Source organism: Mesocricetus auratus, unplaced genomic scaffold, assembly GCF_017639785.1.
Source record: "Mesocricetus auratus isolate SY011 unplaced genomic scaffold, BCM_Maur_2.0 Super-Scaffold_100010, whole genome shotgun sequence".
NCBI lineage: Eukaryota > Metazoa > Chordata > Mammalia > Rodentia > Cricetidae > Mesocricetus > Mesocricetus auratus.
Genome location: NW_024429194.1, coordinates 82,739,956 through 82,762,517, shown reverse-complemented (window position 1 = coordinate 82,762,517; position 22,562 = coordinate 82,739,956). Strand labels below are relative to the sequence as shown.

General features: G+C 44.3%; 1 protein-coding gene across 2 annotated transcripts in view; it reads left to right on the top strand.

The window, feature by feature from the left end:
- Srebf2 (sterol regulatory element binding transcription factor 2) overlaps positions 1 to 22,562 on the top strand; it is a 59,812-nt gene that overhangs the window by 12,353 nt on the left and 24,897 nt on the right. For both annotated transcript variants that reach the window (XM_040752726.1, XM_040752727.1), the window contains exons 2-7: positions 12,494 to 12,925; positions 13,865 to 14,046; positions 15,650 to 15,796; positions 17,741 to 17,962; positions 19,944 to 20,058; positions 20,200 to 20,381. In XM_040752726.1, coding sequence (XP_040608660.1) covers positions 12,494 to 12,925; positions 13,865 to 14,046; positions 15,650 to 15,796; positions 17,741 to 17,962; positions 19,944 to 20,058; positions 20,200 to 20,381 — 1,280 coding nt within the window. The remainder of the gene's footprint in view (positions 1 to 12,493; positions 12,926 to 13,864; positions 14,047 to 15,649; positions 15,797 to 17,740; positions 17,963 to 19,943; positions 20,059 to 20,199; positions 20,382 to 22,562) is intronic.

The following is a 22,562-nucleotide window of genomic DNA, read 5'->3' as shown; positions in this document are numbered from 1 at the left end:
TATCCCTGGCTCTTGTCATCCCACAGCTGCAGGGGAAATAAGCTGTTTCCTAAGTGCTAACATTCCTGTAAGGCCTTATACTTTACAAAAGTCTTCCTGATACCTTTTGTCTGCCTAACAGTGCTGTGACATTGACCCTTGATCTTTATCCCCATTTTTCATGAGCATTCATAAAGGCTCTGCAAAAGAGAAAGAAGATGATTTATTCAGGATCAGAGTGTGCCATCTATCCTCTTCCCTGCCCTGTGAGCTTGAGATGGGAGATGTCTTGCTGTAGGAAGTCTGCTTGGGTAGGACCCTTTTCTCTGGTCAGAAGTTGCAGTGAATGAATACCATATATTCATAACCCAGTGCTAGAGGGTTTTTTGAAATTAATGGAAGGACTTAGGGAAGTCTTCAGGGGAACATTGTTGCCTGGGCTAAGTTGGGAAGGGTGGGTGAGCACATCTATTCTTGATAAACTGTTAACCTCCTCAAACAATTTTGATCATGTTTTTCTTTGCTTTAGTGTATTCTTTATCTGGCTAGCTTGAACTAAAAATCGGGATTTATTTGGGGAGGGAGAAGCACTACAAAGCTGGGCTTGGGAAATGGGTTTGAACCCAGAGAAGTTCAGCAGCACCAGAGCCCAGCCAGAGTTAAGCTAAACAACAGCCTGCTTAGGGACCCCACCATCTTAATGATCTGTTGTATATTTCCCTGGGTCATTCCCGGTAGGAGCATGCCTTAATCAGAGCTGACTGTTGGGAGCCTTGCCAAGACATGCCTGGTGGGCATTCTCCAAAGGAAGATCCAGGTGCTGGTGGAGGTTACAGACTTGATGGGCAAATGAAACAAAAATGACAACTGTGGTGATGGCATTAAGACCTTTTACATTTTATCTGCAGACAGCTCCGTCCATCCCTCTTTTGTTCTATGATTAGCAGCTTGCCAGACATTTCCTGGTGCTGTTTTGTTGTTGTTGGGTATTTTTCCCCCTCAAACTGTTTTCCTTTTCCTTGAACACTCTTCCATCCCGTTAACTCATAAAACCTTTTTTATCTTTCAATCTCCCAGAATTAATTGGTCCTTTATTCTCTGACAGCCTTTTATTTTTGAGGCAATTGTCTGTTCTCTCATGTTGAAGTTTGTGGAAGTAGTTAGGTTTCTGTACTCATTGAGATTTTCTTGAACATGCTAGGCAAGCTTTCTACCACTAATACCACTAAGCTACAACCCTAGTGTGCTCTCCTCCCCTCTTTAGACACTGTCTCACTGAAGCAGACTGGCATCAAATTCACAAGCCTCTTGTTTGAGTCTCCCAAATGTTGGGGATTAAATGCAGGGCCTTGACAGGCAAGCATATCACTGAGCTACACCCCCATCGTATCTCTTGAGATTGAAGGGTGAGAACCAGTACTTTTCTTTGTCTCCTTTCTTCCTTTCTCTTTTCTTTAAATCCTTTCTTATTTCATGGATCCAGAGATAATGAGGTTTCTCTGTGTGTCCTAGGCTGGTCTTTAGTTATCATCCTGTCTTAGCCCAAGTGTTGAGATTACAGTCGTGAGCCACCATGCATAGCTCGGTACTTTTGTCCTTGATCTATACAGGGTCTAACATAAGGCATTTACATAAGTTCCTCCAAGCTATCAACATATAGCAAACATCATAGACAAGTACCAAGTGGATGTTTGTATATAATTTAATAACCTGCTTTGCATGTATTTTTGGCCTTAGTTTTAGGGAGATTTGAGAGTGTGATAGTGAATAGTAGAGTTTTGGTGTCTAACATTTTTCCTTAGTAGTTTGAGTACTTATAAGGGTTGAGGTCCTTTGCTTTGTGGATTCTGCCCCCAAGAGCACAGTTCAGGTGAAGTGGTTTGTGACTGACTTTTTGACAGCCAGCCATGTCATTGTGAAACGAGGCCTCTTAGAGCAGAATCATGGAGGATCATTCATTTCCTTGAGCATCTTGCTCAACTTTTCCTCTGCTGTTTCAAGAGCATTAAAGAGAGAGCCATTTAACACTAGGGTGGGGGCAGATGATGAGTTAGGAAAGACAGGAAAGGCCTGAGATGATGATGTGTCCTTTCCTTCCCGAATTTGGGTATTCACTCTGCTCACTCGTCAGCGAGGCACTGAGTGTCTGCGCTGTCCATTTGCTGCCAGACTTATTACATGTGATCCATGTAACAATGGACCCAGAGCCGTTGTGCAGTGACTGAGCTTGATTTTAAGTCCCAGTGCCACTACCTGCTGGTTGTGTGACAGTGGCCAAGTTATTTAGCCTCTCAGCTTTGTTTTCTCATCTGAGAAGTGGGTGGTGATAGCACCTGTCTCAAAGTGTTACAGAGATCACAGCAGAAAATTCATGTGAAGTGTTAAGTGGGGGGTGCTGCCACATGCAGCTTATGTTACTACTCTTACTAACCAGCCCTTGAAACATGGGGTGCCGAGAGCCTGGTGTCTCCTAACAGCCTTAGAACTAGAGTGCTTGCATAGGGTTCTTGGATGGGTGGGAATGCCCATGAAACATTCTAGAATCCAGCTACTGTGAGATGGGGGCAGTCCTAGTGAGGGAGTTCTTCAGGAAAATCACAGTGTGTGTTTATGGGGATAATTTCTGCAGTAGGGTGCTTGAGGGGAAAAGCAGGACTTCCCCCAAGAAAGGCTCCCATCCCTATCTCTCTCTCTCTCCTCTTTTATGTGCCTGATTCTGTGTAAAACTTTGGACTAGTACTTGTTTTCTTAGGTACAGTCAACTCCACATTCAAGCACTTAGAGCTAGGCAGTATGGAAAATGCCTCACACATCAGTACTTGAAAAAGAGGTACCTCGTGGGGTCATGTTGAAGATTATGTAACAGTGTGTGAAAGTGCCCCTAATAAGACTTTACAAGCAAAACAACAGTGGCAATGCAAATGAGGTTGTTTTCCAGTATTAAAAAACAAGCTTGTTTATACTTGGCTAGTAAGTTTATAACAAACTCATGTACAAACACGGGTTAAGAACAACAGTGAAATGTAACATCTTTTCATGCAATAAACCCTTTTACAATCGCTATGCTTTGTGCCCAGCCCTAACAGATATTTACACAGGCTTTCACTACCAGAATCTGCCTCTTGGAGGCATTTATTTTTCTGCTGATATGTATGTAATAGGATCTCAGTTAATGTCTATTCCATTTCTATCTGTCTTGGTTTGTTGTCTATTAAAGCAGAAAGGGCTATGGAGAGACTGCTTTGGAAGGAACAGCTTGTCAAAGCAGATCTCTATAGAGCAGGAATTTGGATCGGAAAGTATACATGTAAGAAAATTACAAATAACCTGGCAGGGAGATCTCTTCCTGTGTCCCGTATGAGTCAGTTACACACATGCTTACCTAAGGTTAGTGTTCTTCCAGTTAGTGTGGGGGGTACTTTTATGATGCTGAAGATGGAACAACCCCAGGCTTTAATGAGCTCAATCCCCACATCTTTTCCATTGACATTGAAATTAATAGCGAAAGCAGTATATGGGTTATTTTCTAAGTGCTTTCTTTTGATTTTTGAGACAGGGTTTCTCTGTATTGTTTTAGGGGCTGACTGGAACTTGCTTTGTAGGCCAGGCTGGCCTCGAACTCACAGAGATCTGCCTGCCTCTGCCTCCCAAGTACTGGGATTAAAGGCGTGCGCCACCAACGCCAGGCCCCTAAGTGCTTTCTAACACACCTTTATTTTGCCTTTGTTATCACTCAGGTCTGTATTGATATTTATTGTCACTCAGGTCTGTATTGATCTTTATTGTCACTCAGGTCTGTATTGATCTTTATTGTCACTCAGGTCTGTATTGATCTTTATTGTCACTCAGGTCTGTATTGATCTTTATTGTCACTCAGGTCTGTATTAATCTTTATTGTCACTCAGGTCTGTATTGATCTTTATTGTCACTCAGGTCTGTATTGCATCTTTCTCCCAAGTTGTGATTTATATGAATGCAAAATATAAGACTCATTTGGGAGTCAGGTATGGTGGCGCACGCCTTTAATCCCAGTACCTAGGAGACAGAGGCACGCAGATCTCTGTGAGTTCCAGGCCAGCCTGGTCTACAGAGTGAGTTCCAGGCTTGTGCTGAGCTTCCTTACTCACTGGGCCATCTTACTGGCCCTCCTTTATTTTTTTAACTTTAAAAAGGATATTATATTTTATGTGTGTGATTGTTTTGCCTTCATATAAGTGTGCTACATGTATGTGTATGCACCATGGACATGACTAGTACCCACAGAGGCAAGAAGAGGGCATTGAATCCCCTGAGACTGAAGTTGTAGGTTATAAGCCATCATGTAGGTACTGGGAATCAAACCCAGGAAACATCCTTTGGGAGAGTGGCCCGTGGTCCTAACCCACCGATCCTTTATATATGGTTTTCACAGAGTCTTGCTGCGTATCCCAGGCTGTTTTGGAACTCTTGTCTCAGCCTCCTGAGTGTTGGAATTATAAATATGCGTCACCACACCTGCCTCGTAGGTCTTTATCATCAGTGCTGGGACCTCTCTCTGTTAGCCAACTCCTTACCACTAAGCTGTATCCCCAGCCTAGATTCTTGTAGAAGAAATCTTGAGTGTGTTCAGGAGCTAGCAGGTAGCTCGATGTGAGGAGAGTCCTTGGTGAAAGCCAGCAAGCAGTTTTGAAATAGAATGGTGAGTCAGAGCATGAAGGAAGAATGAAGGGGACCTCAAGCAGAAGTCAGGACACCCAGTCTTGCCCTGAGAATGATTGTCCAGCCCCAGGCATGTGCAGAAAGGGAAGTGGGCGTTTTTCCAGGGCAGATGAGAAACTAGTGCGTGTGGTGTGAAATCTCTAAAAGTTGGAGAGAGGGGGCCTGCGGAGATGGCTCAGAAGTTAAGAATACTTACCACTCTTCCAGAGGACCAAAATTTAGTTTCAAGCATGCAAAATAGTTGGTTCACAGCCACCTGCAACAAACTGGAATCAAGGGAATCTGACTGATCCCCTGCAACACCACACCCACACCCACCCACCCCTATCTACCTTAATAGAAGAAAAAAGGAAAAGAGCTGGGCGGTAGTGGTTCATACCTTTGATCTCGACACTTGGGAGACAGAGGCAGGTGGATCTGAGTTCAAGGACAGCCAGACTACAGAGAAGCCCTGTCTCTAAAAAACAAACAAGAAAAAGAGTCAGTCAGAGCAATTGGTAGAAAGATCTGAAGCTTGTGTTTAAAAAATTTGATTTAAATATAGAGAGATGGTTCAGCAGTTAGAGTACTTGCTGCTCTGTAGAGGACCTGAGTTCAGTTTTCTGTACCCACATGGCAGCTCACAACCATTTGTAACTAGTTCCAAGGAATCTGATGCCCTCTTCTGACACCAGGACACCAGGCATACATGTGCAGGAAAAAGAGCCAGCCCTTGCTGGTTTTGTGGAGGACCCGGGTCTGGTTCCCAGCACCTACATGGCAGCTCACAATAGTCCTTAGCTAAAATTCCAGGAAACCCAGCACCCATTCTTCTCCTCTGTAGGTACCAGACACACCTGCAGTTCATAAACATACATTCATTGAAAGCAAACACTCAGCTGTGCGGTGGTGGCTCACGCCTTTAATTCCAGCACTCAGGAGGCAGAGGCAGGTGGATCTCTGTGAGTTTGAGACCAACCTTGTCTACAGAGCTAGTTCCAGGACAGCCTCCAAAGCCACAGAGAAATCCTGTCTCAAAAACAAACAAAACAAACAAAAAAACCAAAGAAAACAAACATTCAAGCACATAAAATAAAAAATAATTTAAAAATATGATTCGAAAGATGGTTCTGCCAATCAGATACTCAAAGCTGATTGCTGTTGGGCAGGAGACTGGTTGAACTCAAAGCAGGGTATAGGAATGGAATGCTAGCTGCTGTGGAGGTGCCTTCAAACAACACCTAACAATTTTGGGGTGAACTTGTGGCAAAGTAGAAACCATTGAAGTGGTGTTAAAAATAGCTCTTCCAGGTAAGATGGTTAGAGCTGCTCAGGTCTTGTGCTGTGGGGACTGGAGAAGCCTGGACTTTCTTTTTTCCTTGCAGAGCTGCAGAGGTACCTGGGAAAGAAAGGAGAGACCAGGGGACCATATTAAGAATTGCTCTAGATTTCTTGTGTTTTCTTTTTCTCCAAGGTGTATGTGTATGGTGTGGTGTGTGTTTTATGCGTGTGAATGTACTGTTCTGTACAAGCCAAAGTAGGGCCATGTCTTCCTGTATTGACCTCTTACTAAACTGAGATCCAGCTGTGTGGGCTAGGCTGGAAGCCAGTGAACGCTCCAATCCATCTATCTCTGTCTCCTAATTCTAGGGTTATAAGCACACACAGCCTAGGTTTTCTATGAGTGTTAGGGATTTGAACTCTGGTTCTCATGCTCACAGAGTGAGCATTCTTACACACTGAGTCAGGCCTTTTTTCTTAATTTTTTTAAAAATTTTAGTATATATATATATTTACAAAGAAATCCATGATTTTAGCATGGTCTAAACACAAACACTTGAGAACCTGTCTCCCCACCCAATTTTCTTTTGTGGCTTCTTTGCCAATGAAAAAAAATTCATCTGTCACTTAAAAGTCCAAGACAGTCTGGGCACTGTAGTGCAGGAGTTTAATCTCAGCACTCATGATGCAGAAGCAAGTGACTCTCTGTGAGTTTGAGGCCAGCCAGAGCTACGTGGTGGAACCCTTAATCTAACCCATTATGACAAGAATGACCTTGGAATAACCTTGAACTTCCTCTGCCGCCTCCTGCAGGTACAAGATTGAAGGCATGTACTACCACACCCAGCTTTTCATGTTTCTTAAATCTTGTGATCCTGATTCCTTTTCCCCATAAGCCCTATGTTTATAAAGATTTCTTTTTCAAGATTTATTAATTTCATTTGTGTGTGTCACATTTGTGTGGGTGCACATGGAGGCCAGAAGAAGGTGTCAGATCTAGGTGGGAGCTGGAGTCACAGGTAGTTGTGAGTTGTTCAACATAGGTGCTGGGAATCAAACTCAGGTTGTCTGCAAGAGCAGCAAGTGATGTTAACTGCTGATCCATCTCTCCAGACCCCAGTTTTTGTTAAAGGTTGTTGTTTTGTTTTATTTTTTTTTATTGTGTGTCTGTGTGTGAGATTTGTCAGGAAAAGTGGACCATGACACTGTGTGTGTGTGTGTGTGTGTGTGTGTGTGTGTGTCTGTCTGTCTGTCTGTCTGTCTGTCGGGTTGGTTCTTTCCTACCTTTAAATCGGTTCCAGAAATCAAACTCAGGCTTGCATTTTTGGGTGGAAAGTGCGTTTACCTGATGGGCCATCTTGCCAGCCCTTGTTAGTAATGCTGGAGATTTTAAAGCAACCATCTGTTTTCACTAAATGATAAAGTAAACTCTATAGCACTGATGTTATAAAATCTAGTACTGTAGAACTCTTATGTCTGTTGGTTTGTTTGTTTTTTGAGACAAGGTTTCTCTGTGTAGCTCTGGCTGTTCTGGAGCTTACGTTGTAGATTGGGCTGACCCTAAACTCAGAGATCTGCCTGCCTCTGCCTCCCGAGTGCTGGGATTAAAGACATAAGCCATCACCACCTGGTCTATTTTCTAAATTGTCTATAATGAATACATTCCTTTCGTGATTTAAAACATTGTGTAGGGATGGCAGGATATCTCAACAGGTAAAAGCATTTGTCACCAAGGCTGATAGATGACCTGCATTTCATCACTAGAGCCCGCATGCTGGGAGGAGAGAACTGACTCCTAAAAGTTGCCCCCTTACATCTATACATGTGCCCTGGTATTTGTAACTGTCCCCTACCCCCGCCCCAGACAAACAAATGTAATTCAAAAATAAGTAAATAAAATATGTTATCTTTTTTGGGTTTTTTTTTTTTTTTTTTTTTTTTTTTTTGGTTTTTCGAGACAGGGTTTCTCTATGGCTTTGGAGGCTGTCCTGGAACTAGCTCTTGTAGACCAGGCTGGCCTCGAACTCACAGAGATCCGCCTGCTTCTGCCTCCCAAGTGCTGGGATTAAAGGCGTGCGCCACCAACGCCTGGCTTAAAATATGTTATCTTAACACAGTATTCACAATAAATATAAAATGTATGAATAACATTGTGTGAAAGTCTCAAAGAATTAATAAAATAGTATTAAAAAGATGAGTAGTGGGGTTGGAGAGCTTGCAGAGGACCCATGTCCAGTTCCCAGCATCCACATGGCAGCCAATAACCATGTGCAATTCTATGGGGCGCAGTGCCCTCCTGTCCTCTGTGAGTACTGCGTGCACATGGTGTACAGACGGAGCCAGGTAAAATACTCTACAATAAAATAAGTAAGTGACCTTTGCTGTTTGTGACCACTCACACTGTAATGTCTAATCTCAGGAGGGTAAGAGAAATGTGAGCCTACCTTGTAATTCCAAGTTATGTGGTAAATTGTGTGGTAAGACCCTGTCTTAGCACTTCCTCCCACCCCACCCCCACAGGAAACAAAGAATGATGACCTCTGTAAACCAGCCCTTCCCTCACTTCCCAGAGATAGATAGCAAATACCTAAAGGATTAAGACATTGTTACCCAATCTTGGAGCTTTGGATTTATTCCTAATTAAAATTAATCTAATCAGGGTCCTGGGGTGATGACTCTGTGGTTGAGGGCCCTAGCTGCCCTTCTGGAGGACCCAGGTTCACTTCCTAGCCACCCCCACACATGGCAGTTCACAACATCTGTAACTCCAGTTCAGGGCATCTGACACCCTCTTCTGGCCTTGGGCGTGATGCTTATACTTGCTGTACAGACATACATGCAGGCAAACACCCATGTGCATAAAGTAAAATAATAACAATTTGATTTGATCATATTTCAAGTTATTTTATGTGTGCTAGATGTGTGGCTAAGCCAGCCAAGATAATTTATGTTGCCTCTAGGTCATAAGTTGCACAGAGTGAATATGAACTTTTGTCTCTTTGAAGCATGAAACTACTTGAAATGCATGGGTGCTAAACAGTGCCTCTAGTTTGTTTCTTTGCTTTTAAAGAGACAGAACCCAGATGTAGTTTCTTAGTGCCCCAGGCAACTTGCCTCTAGATTTTAGAGACCGCTGAGGCTGGGAATATGGTGTAGAAGGGAGTGAGGTGAGCTTAGGTGTGCCGGTCCACTTCTGGGAAGCCTCTTCGCCCCTGTGTTCTGTGAACTGCAGCTGGAACACAAACTCCATTTTCAAAGCTTCATAAAGCCCTTTCCCAGGTCTCCCTTCCCAGGTCTCATGGCTCTCTGTGGAAATGAGAGCTCATGTAATTGCCCGACACAAAGCATGGAGCAGGGAACAGTAGACAGTCATTACGATGCTCCCACACCGTGGAGCGTGGAGCTAAAGAACATGACTGTTCCTTAGCCAACTGGGGTCCCCTTTTGGTGTATCTGCTTGGCACTCCTTCCACAAATGTTCATCTTTCCTTACTATTTGGTTAGGGCCTGCTGCCCCACTGTCTGGAGATGGTCTCACTGGAGCTGCCATGTGAGAGTTAAAGGGATTTTACTTTGAGGAAAAAAAAAAAACCTACCTTGTCAACTAAAACCTTATGACCTTTGTACACAGCCTATGCGTCCCCCAAGCAGAGGATTTTGGAGAGCACTTGTTTGAAAACCAAGTGGGCCCAAGTGCCTGTTTAGTGGGTGCTCAAAGGTATCACTAATGTGGGGTTTCATAGGGTCCTGCCCCTTGCAAGCACTATGCATAAATTATCAGCCCTCAGAGCAAAGAATCGAGTGTCTGTTTCCCAGACAGACAGCCTTCTGTGTTGAGGAAGCTGCTCTGACTGCCTTCCTGAGACCCAGGCCCACATAGCACCAACGCCCATGTCCCTACATCAGATTTCTCTTTTATGTTGACTTTATGGGAATAAAGTTAGGTTTCTCAATGATTTTCTTAAAGTTTTCTATAATCTCATGTTATGCTTGGAATGTATGAACATTAGATTTGTATTTGGTTCATAGTTTGTTCTGAGATTAAGGATGACTCTTAGTTATATCATGTATAAGGAATTGGCCTTAGTTGACAGAGTTGCAATATCTGTGCCATCTGCCCCCTTCTCCACCCCTATACAATAGGCTAGTGACAGCAGAGCAGAGTGATGAGGTATTTGTAAGTACTCAACACGCTGTGGGAATTTAGCTTGGAGAAACAGTTATGCCTCTTGGTTAAACTGGCTGAACACTTACAGTGCTGCAATTGACATGCTAAGCTCCAGTTTACTCAATTTGGACCACAATAGGCATCTCCAGTAACAAGCTGCTTGCCCCACATATGACTCTTCTACCTCAGATGTCTCCCCCAAGGCCCCTCCCTTCTTTAAAGATTTGGAAAGGACTTGCTGGTAGGGGTTTGGGGGAATGAGTGGAGATGGCGCTTTTCTGTTTGGGTGGCTGGTTTTGTCTTTTTATTATCCATATTTTCATTATTGTTTTGTGTGTGAGTACATACTCTGTGGCACATGTGTGGAGATCAGAAGACACCTTGTGAGAGTCAGTTCTTTCTTTCCAAAATGTGGATTCTGGGAATCAAACTCAGGCTGGCAGGATGGGGGCAAGTGTCTTTTCCCACTGAGTCATCTTGCCAGCCATGGTGTCCGGTTTAGTTGTGATGGTTTGTTTGGTGTCAAGTCAGAGCGCCAGTGGCAAGAGAATTTGGAAAGGGATTCCTGACCACTTGAAAATGACGACAGTGACCCCAGCAATCTCTAACTTCATGGGTACATGTGAGGTGCTAGAGAATGAAGGAAATGAACGGTGAAGCAGACACTGAAAGTACTGGGACAGAATGCAAGCTCCAGGCATCTAGTGAGGAGCAGCCCTAAGAGGCAAAAGCAGTCATGAGGAACAAGCAGGTCATGGAGTAAGTGGAGTTCCTGTAAGCCTTTCAGGCTTGAGACTTGGAGGGCTGGGGATTCAAGGGTCATTGGATATGATCTAGAAAGGGGGACATGGTTTCCAAGTGCACATGTCTTCTGGGCCCCACAGACTCTTTCCCGGAGGGGAAAGTCCACAGCCAGAAGTCTGGAAGGGTCCTGAAAAGCATGGAATCGGGTGCAGGACCAACTGCTGTGCCTTGGCCTTCAGGCAGGGCTCTGTGATACCATACATGGATAAAATGGTGTGGCAGAAGAATGGATCTGAACCTGGCTGTGTGTTGACAGCCCATGTTACCATGTTCCAGTTATTTCCAGGGCTTTACATATGATCTTTTTGTCCTTTCTTCCTCTAAAAATTCCAAGCAGTTTCATTGCTAAATGTAGTGTAAGCTGGCCTCAAAATCATGAGCTGAGCCTCCTGCCTCTGCCTCCTGAGTGTAGGCATTACAGGCGTGTGTCACCAGGTCTTGTGCTTCTGAGGCTACCAGTGACACCCAGACATGTTCCTTGGTTGGAGGAGATGACCAGAGCTTGTCTACTGAGGATGAAAGAGGCTGAGAAGGAGAGTTCTGGTACAGCTACAGCCCCAGTATCTTGAACACTGCCCTCAGGAGCAGTGCTGAACCTGGAGGTTGCTTCATGGCCAAGGCTACTGTACTCCAAAGCATTATGACAGTGAAAACCCACCCTCTCTTTAGGGTAGGTTGTGTAGACCCATCCTGACCGATTTCTGCTTTACTCTTAGAAAAGTCTTTGGAGAGATGGAAATGGTAGCTTACACCTGTAATCTTAGCACTTGGGGCAGAAGCAGGATTGATGCAAGTTCTAGACCAGCCAGGGCCATGTAGCAAGACCTTATCTCAGGAAACACACTAGATTTTCTTTATTGTGTTCTTTTTCAGACAGGGTTTCTCTGCATAGTCCTGGCTATCCTGGAACTCACTCTGTAGTGTAGACCAGGCTTACCTAAAACTCAGAGATCCGCCTGCCTCTGCCTCCCAAGTGCTGGGATTAAAAGCGTGCACCACGACAGCCTGGCATTAGATGTTCATTCCCTGTATTTTCTTGTGTTACATTGCTTATGGTACCAGGAATGGAGCCCAGAGCTTTGTGTATTTATATAAATGCTGAGTGCCACCCCCAACTTGGAGGTGTCAATTTCTTAATCAAGTTTAAAAGTCAGTATTGGGGAGCTGAGATGGAGCACAGTAACAGAACGCATGCCTCACATGCACCAGGCCCTGAGTTCAGTTTCCCAGCACCTCAAAAGTCGCCGAGTAACTAATAATCTGAGTCACATTAGAGAGAAATTGGCTCTCAGTTCAGCTGTTAGTCAAGAGCTCTAGGCTCTTTTCTGTCCACAGATTACATACAAATCCATAGGAGCCATTTGAAGAAAATGAAGTACAAAATGAAGATGCTTGTTCCATCAGCCTGCTATGGTGACACCTGCCTGTAACCCCAGAGCTTGGGGCGGGAGTGAAACAGGAGGGAGGTTTGATTACCAGACCACCCAAGTCTGTATATATAGCAAGACCCTGTCTCAAAAGACAAAACCAAAAAAGTTTACATTTGCAGTAGCGATAAAATTACTCCTTTTCTTTTGTTCACAGAAATGCTACAGTTCGTCAGCAATCAAGTGGGAGAGTTCCCTGATTTGTTTTCAGAGCAGCTATGTAGCTCCTTCCCTGGTGGTGGTGGCAGTGGCAGTAACGGCGGTGGCAGTGGCAGCAGCAGCAATGGCAGAGGCAGTGGTGGAACTACAGACCCTGGAATACAGCGGTCGTTCAGCCAGGTCCCGTTACCTACCTTCTCCCCCTCCACTGCCTCCCCTCAGGCTCCAGCCCTGCAGGTCAAAGTCTCTCCTACCCCACCCCGGGCAACCCCTGTTCTCCAGCCCAGACCTCAGCCCCAGTCACAGCCCCAGCCTTCAGCTCAGCTTCAGCAGCAGACGGTAATGATCACCCCGACATTCAGCACTGCTCCACAGACAAGGATCATCCAGCAGCCTTTGATATACCAGAATGCAGCAACCAGCTTCCAAGGTGACTCAGAAGTCATTCTAGGGTGCATGTGCCAGTGTGTAAGCACCACAAATCTTATCACCTGGGCATGGTAGAATATTTCAGTATGGTCCTGTCTGGACGTGTTTCCATCATTGACAGAATGGTACGGGAACATGTCTCCTTCCTCAAAGACCTTAACGTCTGTTGAGACCTACTTCAGAGTCCAGTAAACATGGTAGATGAGAGTTATCCTGATAACTATAGGTGGAGTCCTGAATAAAATTGGGTCTGAAACTTACATAGTTAGCCATCAAATCTAGACATCATCCACAGATGAGAACTGCTCCCTCAGTAGTAACTCCTGAGCAAGCACTGTGGAGATAAATGCCATTTTTAAAATAGGTGCTCCCTCTCTAGATAGCCGCCCTTAAGGTGGGCATTCAGTGTATGCTGAATGAATGAATGATGAAGCACTTGTTCTTTCTGGAATGTGCTATATCCAGAGACAGTGGGGGCTCTGGGTAGGCTCAATATTGCTTTCAGTTTGAAGACACATGTAGTTTTCTGGTGGGTTTGAGACTTTGGGGGAGGCCGTATAAAACAGAAAGCCAAGACTATAATCCCAAAGCAGATTTTCCATCTAGAAAGGATGGGAAGCAACGAGACTCTAGGGGGTTGTTGGTTCTCAGCAGCTATTAACTCCATTGCGGTGCAGCCATTGCCAAGTAGCTTCCCTTACTTTCACTCCAGCACCCAGAGTAATAAAACAATTTGTACTCATTCTATCAGAAATTGATGCAGCCCTTATGGGATGTTCCTATTCTCTAAACCAGCTTGTAAATGGCTGTGTACATCTTCTTCAGCAGCAGGTGGGAAGTTGAAGTCATTATGAGATACTCCATCCTCAAGTTGTGCTGCAGCTACAGTGACATTGTACATTCCTTTTCCATGTAACTTCTTTTCTCCTCTTCCCCAAAGTGCTGCAGCCTCAAGTCCAAAGCCTGGTGACATCCTCGCAGGTACAGCCAGTCACGATCCAGCAGCAGGTGCAAACTGTACAGGCCCAGCGGGTGTTGACACAAACAGCCAATGGCACACTGCAGACCCTTGCTCCAGCAACAGTGCAGACAGTTGCTGCACCCCAGGTGCAGCAGGTCCCGGTAGGTGGCTTGAAAAGGATTCAAGGAGGAACTGGAGGAGACTCTGTGCTATTCCTTGGTAGAAACTTTGGCATGCTAAGATGGCTCATTGGGAGTGTACACAGAACAGCTGGGAGGTCTAAGAAGGGAGGGAACCTGGACAGGATATACCTGTGAGTGCCGTACAGTGATCTGACTGAGCCTCACCTGTAGATATACTCTGGCATCTTTAGAAGAGGTTGGTATGGTGACTATAGAGTGTTGACACATACGATGGATATAAAACTGGAAAGAGGACTAGTGAGTTGGTTCAGTGGACGTAGGCACTTGTTACCAAGCCTAGAAACCTGAGTTCAATCTCCAGGACCTACACTATAAAAGGAAGAACCAACTCTTACAAGTTGCCCTGACTTCTGCACCTGAGTTGTGGCATACACTTCACCTCCATTCCTGTCTGTACATGTAGAGCTAGTATCTCTCAGATAACTTTCTTTAATTTTGTTTTCCCTATTTGCAGTGGATACTGAGTGTGTATGATGGTGGTGGTGTGGGGGGTGGGGCAGGTAAATGTACATTATTTTTGTAATTAAAGAAACATGCTTTAGGGGGCTAAGAAGATGAGTTAGTAGGTAAGATTGCTTGCCTGTAAGCATTAGGACCTGTGTTTAATTTTTGTTTGTTTATTTGGTTTGAGACAAGGGCTCTCTTTGTAGCTCTGGCTGTCCTAGAACTCACTATGTGACCAGGCTGGCCTCAAACTCACAGAGATCCACCCTGCCTCTGCCTCCTGAGTGCTGGGATTAAAGACATGTGCCTCTACATCCATCAGGACCTGTGTTAAATCCCCAGTACCCATGTAAAAAGCTGGGCATGACTGTTTGTGCCTGTAAACCCAGCTTTGGAAGGGGAGAGAGGCTATCCTGAGTGCTCACTGGCCTGCTAGGCCACTGAAAAGGGTGATAGCCAAAATCGAAGCTCCTAGTCCACTAAGATCTCTCAAGGCAGTAAGGCAGAGAGCTGTGTGTATCTGCATATATATGTCTATATACACATACAAACACAGGCTATATGAAATACAGCATAGGAACTGCGTTTTCTTACTAACAAATGAACTTTTTATTATGTTTTAAAATGTTTATTTGTGTGACTGGGTAGGTGCACACATGTGGAGGTGGTGGGACAACTTCTGGGACTTGGTTCTCCTTGTGCGTCCTGGGGATCAGACTCAGATCAGCAAGCTTGCTGACAGGCACCCTGACTGTGGAGCCATCTCGCTGACCCCAGATTAATTTATCTTAGTCTCTCACTTTTACTTCTTGCCCATGTTCCTGGCTCTCTCTCAGCCATCCATCCTGAGCCATCCTTGCTCTCTTTCGGCCACACAGTAGCATTGCTAGCCTGAAAGCCTGAAGCCTTAAAACTCTCATTAGCTGCCCCCTTCTTCCTCTTCAGCACGGGATGCAAGCTGTACAAAATAGCCAACTTTGGGGATTGACTATAGGGAATTTCTTTTTCGTTTGTTTTCAGTGAAAATGTTTTTTATTCTTTTGTTATGAGTCTATATAACAAGAAACAAATGAAAAAATACGAAAAATAATGCTACCTTTTCTCCTCCTCCTTCTAGGTCCTGGTTCAGCCTCAGATCATTAAGACAGATTCCCTTGTTTTGACCACACTGAAAACAGATGGCAGCCCTGTTATGGCCGCAGTCCAGAACCCAGCCCTCACTGCCCTCACTGCCCCCCTCCAGACTGCTGCCCTTCAAGTACCAGTAAGAGCTGCATTCTCCTCCTACTGCACTTCAGAGTTGCTAAAGCTTTTATAGAATGTGTTCATCAAACTGTAAATATTACTCCCCTTTTAGTTTTGCTTTTTCCCTCAAAGCAATGTTGCCAGAGTGTGTTATATTAAATCTTGGGATCCTACGAGGGGGTAGAAAAGAACACCTGCGGCTGTGGCTGGGCAAGAGCTCCACACAGAGCCATGGAGGTTTGACTTCTAAGGGATTCTAGGATCACCAGACAGGGAGAGATAGATGTCAAGACAAGGAAAGAAAGCATCATCCTGCAGTTATAGGACCCCAGCCACTTAAGTTTTAGAAGCACTAGCTTTATTCATAAAAACGAAGAACTAAGGTTTGAGATGTAGCCTGTTGATAGAATACTTGGCCAGCATGCATGAGGCTCTGGGTCCACTCCCCAGCAACACATAAACAGGGTGTGGTGTCACATGGATGTACATGACTCCCCAGCAGTGGTGAGGCAGAGGTTGCAGGTTCAAAAGTTCAGTGATGCTGGGTGGGGGTAGAGCATGCTTTAGTCCCAGCACTGCGGAGGCAGAGAAGGCAGACAGATCTGTTGAGTTTGAGGCTAGCCTGGTCTATGGAACAAGTCTAGGACTGGCTCCATAGCTACTGAGAAACTCTGGGGGAAAAAATAAGAAAAAAACCCAAAAAACAAAAAAGAAGTTCAATGTTATCCTCAACTACATAGCAACCTTGGGACTACCCTGGGGTGTGTGAGACTTTATCACAAGACAAAACAAAAACTGCCAAGAAACATCCAGTCCATCCCTGGGATAATAACTCAGTATATCCATAAAATGTTAAGTCTTACCAACAATAAGAAAGGGGACTATTGATACTTAAGGTGACCTGGCTAAACCTCAGGAGCAGCTTGTCTCAGAAGTTCACACCAGGGATTCCAAGCCCAAGAAATGGCAGTGTGACTGTGGTGATTGTCACAGCAGGGATATAGGGCAGGACATAAGAGGACATTCTCAAAAGATAGAAGGGGACATGTGCTCATATGTAAAACTTCATCAAACTTCTAAAAATGATTATTTGTTATGGGTAGATTACTCTTTATTTTTTATGTAGGATCTCCCAATAGCCCAGGCTGGCCTCAAACTCAAAATCTTCCTGCCTAATCCTCTGAGGGGGAGTTATAGACATGTACCACCTTGCCTGACTGTCCTTTTTGGAGATAAGAGTGTCACTGTAACATTGAATGGTTTGGAACTAACAGATCTGCCTGCCTGTGACTCCCAAGTGCTGGGATTAAAGCATGACCAATCACTACCAGCCCAGTGAATTATCTCTAATTCTAATGAAGTAGAACAGGTTTTTGTCTCTTTATTGGTCATTTGGATATTGAAGCCATTTATTGAAGAAAATAAGATGAAAAATTAGTAAACATGGGATTGAGGAAGAGTAGAAATGGGGGGTGGAATCTTTGGCTGATCTGATTAGTTAAGAAACAGCTCTGAATGAAAGTATGAGTTTTATCCTTGTGATCTCTGATGGTAAACTATAGAAAGAAATGTAGGAATTAGTTTACATATCATTTGAGAAGAGAAAAAAATGCATCATACACTCAGAAAGTTTTCTCTTGGTCCAGTTAGTGTAGTTCATTACATGTGTGTTCAGAGGTAGCTGACAATAACACACCAAACCATAGAGGTTTTTTCTAGCACCCCAGATCAGAGGTTAAGGCTGAGCTGATCTTTTTGGTGTGTAGCTTATTTGCAGAGACTCTGAGAGGAAGATAGGAGCTGGTGAGCTCTTGAGGTTTGGGGGACGTGGCTTCATTAGCCCAGGAGAGATGAGACCACATGGAGCACTCCGGGTTGACACCGCATATGCAGGAGCAAGCTACTTTGTGTTGTGACGTTACTTTATTTAAACTAACAAAGCGTAACTCTGCCCTTGTTCTAGACCCTGGTGGGCAGCAATGGGACCATTCTGACCACAATGCCTGTGATGATGGGACAAGAGAAAGTTCCTATTAAGCAAGTACCTGGGGGTGTAAAGCAGCTAGAGCCCCCCAAAGAGGGAGAGAGGCGGACAACACACAACATCATTGAAAAGCGATATCGATCCTCTATCAATGACAAAATCATAGAGTTGAAGGACTTGGTCATGGGAACAGATGCCAAGGTAAGTGCCAAGAAGAATGTAGATTCATGCCTCATTGCCTCTGTCTTTGTCATGGGAATTAGGGAAGATGCAGGCTTAAGCTGAATGTATACAAAAGTGAGTTAGAGGTACATTTTTATTGAAGTATTTTAGTGTTGGATGGGATTATAAAATACTGCCCAGGTATGCTTGGTGGCATATATTTATAATCCTGACCCTTGAGAGACATGGCAAGAGAATTACAAGTTCTAGGTCAGTTAGGGCTAAAAGTTAGTTCCATGAATGAATGAATGAGGAGGGCTGGGCATTTAAGAGCAAGTACTACTCTTCCAGAGAAGTTGGGTTCTGTTCCCAACACCCATGCCATTGCTGAGAACAGCTATAACCCTAGTTCTGGGGCTCCAGTACCCGCTTCTGTTCTCTTCAAGCATGGGCACACATGAAAGTACAAATTATCATCTAGTATAAATGAAATGTTGAGAGGTGATGATGTGGCGACCTCCTGGTACCTTTAACTCCTTCAGCCACGCTCTGTTCTGACTGTCTCTGACACCTAGGGTTAGGGGTCACTCCAGTGTTAGCAGGAGATACCACTTCTTACCTGGTGGCTAGGTATAGGATGGTGTACCTTGGAGGCATCTAAGAACATTCTTGACATATTTTAGTAGTGTTCCTGTTTAGGGGAGAAGAAAGAGTGGAGATTGAGTCTTTGACCAAGAGCAAAACAGAGGAAATTAATTTTCATACATAATTTTTCATATCTGCTTTTTTTTAATGAATGTGTCTCTTGAGAAATGGGAGGGATTGTTTAACCAACAACTGCATTTTTTTTTTTTTTTTGGTTTTATGAGACAGGGTTTTTCTCTGTATTGTTTTGGAGGCTGTCGGTCCAGCCCGGCCTCGAACTCACAGAGATCTGCCTGCCTCTGCCTCCCGAGTGCTGGGATTAAAGGCGTGCGCCATCACCGTCCGGCCCAACAACTGTATTTTAAAAAGAAGTTCATTGTTCATTTATACATGCTAAGCAAGCACACTAAATTACATTTCCAGCACAATACTGGTTTTGTTTGTTTGTTTATTATTATCCTGGGTCTAATTAGCCATAGTTGGTCTGAAACTTCCTATATAGACCAGACTGGATTCAAACTCAGAGAGGTTCACCTGCCTCTCTGCCTAAATGCTGGGATTAAAGGCGTATATCACTACACCCAGCCTCCAGTGCTATTTTTTGTTTGCCATTTGTTTTCCTTAAAGTTTTTCATTATTTTTTGTTTGTTTGTTTGGGTTTTTTGTTTGTTTGATTGGTTGGTTCATTTTTTTGAGACAGGGTTTCTCTGTGTGGCCCTGGATGTCCTGGAACTCACTCTGTAAACCATATTGGTCTCGAACTCTGAGATCTTACCCCTGCCTCCCAAATGCTGAGATTAAAGGCATGCACTACCACCACCCAGCCTTGAAGTCTGTTTGCTTTGATTTTTTGAGACAGGGTTTGTCTGTGTAGCTTTGGAGCCTGCCCTGGAACTTGCTTTGTAGACCAGGCTGACCCCAAATTTATATACGCCTGCCTCTGCCTCTGCTCCCTAGTGCTGGGACTAAAGGCGTGCACCACCACCGCCTGGCTCAAGTTTGCTTTTATGTTATAATTATTATAAAAATTATTATAGATATATTTATTGGATGTCAGTTATATGCCAATACTACCAGCCTATGGTTTACATGCTATCATTATTCACATGTTACGGATTAAGGAGAGGCTTAGGATTTAGCTCATGATAGAACTAGAATATGCTAAACTCTGGGTTCAATCCCTAGTACTATCTCACCTCATCTCTTCCCCCCAAAAAAGAAAGAAAACAGAGGTTCTGAGCTAGGGTGAATTTTGTCTCAGTTAGGCAGCATTTGACACCTCACAGCTGTGCTCCTCACTCATGAACTCTGGGGCCCTGCTCTCTTTACTTTAGGATGAGCCGCCTTAACTGTGTTTCATCTGTCTTCTTCCCAGATGCACAAGTCTGGCGTTCTGAGGAAGGCCATTGATTACATCAAGTATTTGCAGCAGGTCAACCACAAGCTACGTCAGGAGAACATGGTGCTGAAGTTGGCAAACCAAAAAAACAGTAAGTCTGCCTGTCGAGAAAGACCCATCAAACCTCACAGCTGTTTGGAGAAGTCCTGTGATGGGCACAAGGGAGAACTCAGATGTGTATGAGGCCCTGTCATGTGGGATTTTGTAAAAATGGGCAGTGTTTTCTTTGCAGAGCTCCTGAAGGGCATTGACTTAGGCAGTCTGGTGGACAGTGACGTGGACTTGAAGATTGAAGACTTTAATCAGAATGTCCTTTTGATGTCTCCCCCGGCCTCTGACTCAGGGTCCCAAGCAGGCTTCTCCCCCTATTCCATTGACTCTGAGCCAGGAAGTCCTCTGCTGGATGATGCAAAGGTTTGAGCTTTTGACATTTCTCACCCTCAGAATCTCTTGTTTCCCTTAAGGCAGCAGTGGCCACAGAGAGGTGACTGAACCAGTGCTTAAAACAATGTGGGGTGGAGAAAACTGGGAATTCTGTAATGTTTTAAAGGGGTGAAAATTGCTACTAACTGTGGTGGTGCATGCCTGTAATCCCAGCGGGAGAGAGGCTGAGGCAGGAAGATCTTCAGATGGCACCAAGATCATCTCACAAAGAAAAAGAATAGTCCAGGCAGGTACAGCTGGCTCTGGATGGGGACACAGACAGATTTAACAGGTCCTGTGGAAAGGCCCCTCAGTGAGGAATGAGTGCTGACACAGAGCAGCTGTCAGGCGGTGGGCTCTGGGAGTTGCTGATGTGCTCTGTTAATTCCTCTGCCCATAATGGGCCTGGCAAGACCTCTTTCTGAGTCTGCTCTGCTAGTTTTGAGTGAGGTCGTCTCTGGGCGCTCTTTCTGGAAACAACTCCAATTTGCAATCTAACAGATACCATTCCACCAACCCAGGGCTCTTAAATGGTCCCTGAACAAGAAAAGCCCATGGCAATTGAAGTTTTATTGGAATTAGTTAGACAAGGCCCTAAGCTTAATGACTTTCTAGGAACCTTTGGAGACAGTGGATCCTGTACTGCATCTTGACATTGGCGTTCCTCACTCCATAAGCACATGGTTTCTTTCTAGTGTATGCTTTTGTTTGTTTGAAGGTTATCATGTTGCTGTGGCTGGCCTAGAATTGTTATGAAATTAGGATGACCTTAGACCCCCCCCATCTTCCTGTCTCTACCATGTGCTAGAATAAAGGCTTGCCAATGCTTTTGATATATGGGCTTTGTGCATGCTAAATGAGCATTCTTTTTTTTTTTTTTTTAAAGATATGGTCTTACTATGCAGTCCTAGTTGGTTGCCTGGAATTCTCTATGTTCTCTATGTAGACCAGGCTGGCCCATCATACAGCAAACATTCTTTTGAAACATTTTTGTTTCTGATGATAATGGTGGTTGATAAAACATACAATTTGGAATGTGTGCATTAGGGCTTGGGAAAAATCTTGGCTCTGATCCACTTCCTCACCCCTTGTCAATTCCCTAGGGCCTCACTTCCAGTTCTGTCTGCAAAGTGAAAGAGACACGAAGAGTGCATCCTAGTTTTAATAGCAAACTTGACTTCAGCATTCCCTCTCCTTTTCTGTGTTTCCCCCATCACTGAGCAGAAACAAGCTGCTCAGCTCTGCCATCATGCTGTCCCTAGTATGAGGAACTAAAACCTTGGAATCCATGAACAAAAGCAAACCTCCCCTTTAAAAAAGTCACATTTGTTTACTCCAGAGCATAGTTTTTGTCCTTACTGAGGTGTGGTGAGAAAGATGGCTCAGCATGCAGTCTTGAGCACCTGAGTCCAGAACCCACATTACAAAGCCAGATAGAGTGGGTCTAATTTGTCATCCATCAGGATTCTTGATTTGTTTTTTAGCCACAACATTCTTGCTTATGTACATAGCACAGTGACAAAAATAACAAGAGACCCTGTCTCAAAAAACAAAGTTTGGTTTCTTGTAGTCATGGGCGTGCTCCTAGGTCTCCACATCTCTAACCCCAGCATGCTCTCTGTTGTTGTATAGGTCCATTTTGTTAGAAAGTTGGCCTGGCACTCAGGGGGGCAGAGACAGACAGGTCTATGAGTTCACAGATCATTCTGCTCTATACAGAGTTAGCTCCAGGCCAGCCAGAGATACACATTGAGACTCTGTACTCCTTACTTTTGTTCTGTGGATTATACTCAGTCAGCAATAGAAAGAGTATTCCAATGTTTGAGCAATAGTTTTAGAATCATGGACTTCTTAGGTCCCTCTTGGCTTTTTTCTTCTCTGACTTAATGGTCTTGAATTTAAACCCCACAGTCTGTTTGTTGGTGTGTGTATAAAAACCAAGTGTCTTTGTTACTTTTCTGTTGCTATGACAAAACACCATGACCAAGGCAACTTATAAAAATAAAAGAGCATTTTAATTAGATTTGTGAATTCAAAGGGTTAGAGTCCATGATGGCAGAGCAAAGAAAGGCATGGTGGCAGGAACAGCTGAGAGCTCACATCTGAATCTACAAGCAGGAGGCAGCGAGAGCACACTGGGTATGGCATGAGCATTTTGAAATCTTAAGCCCA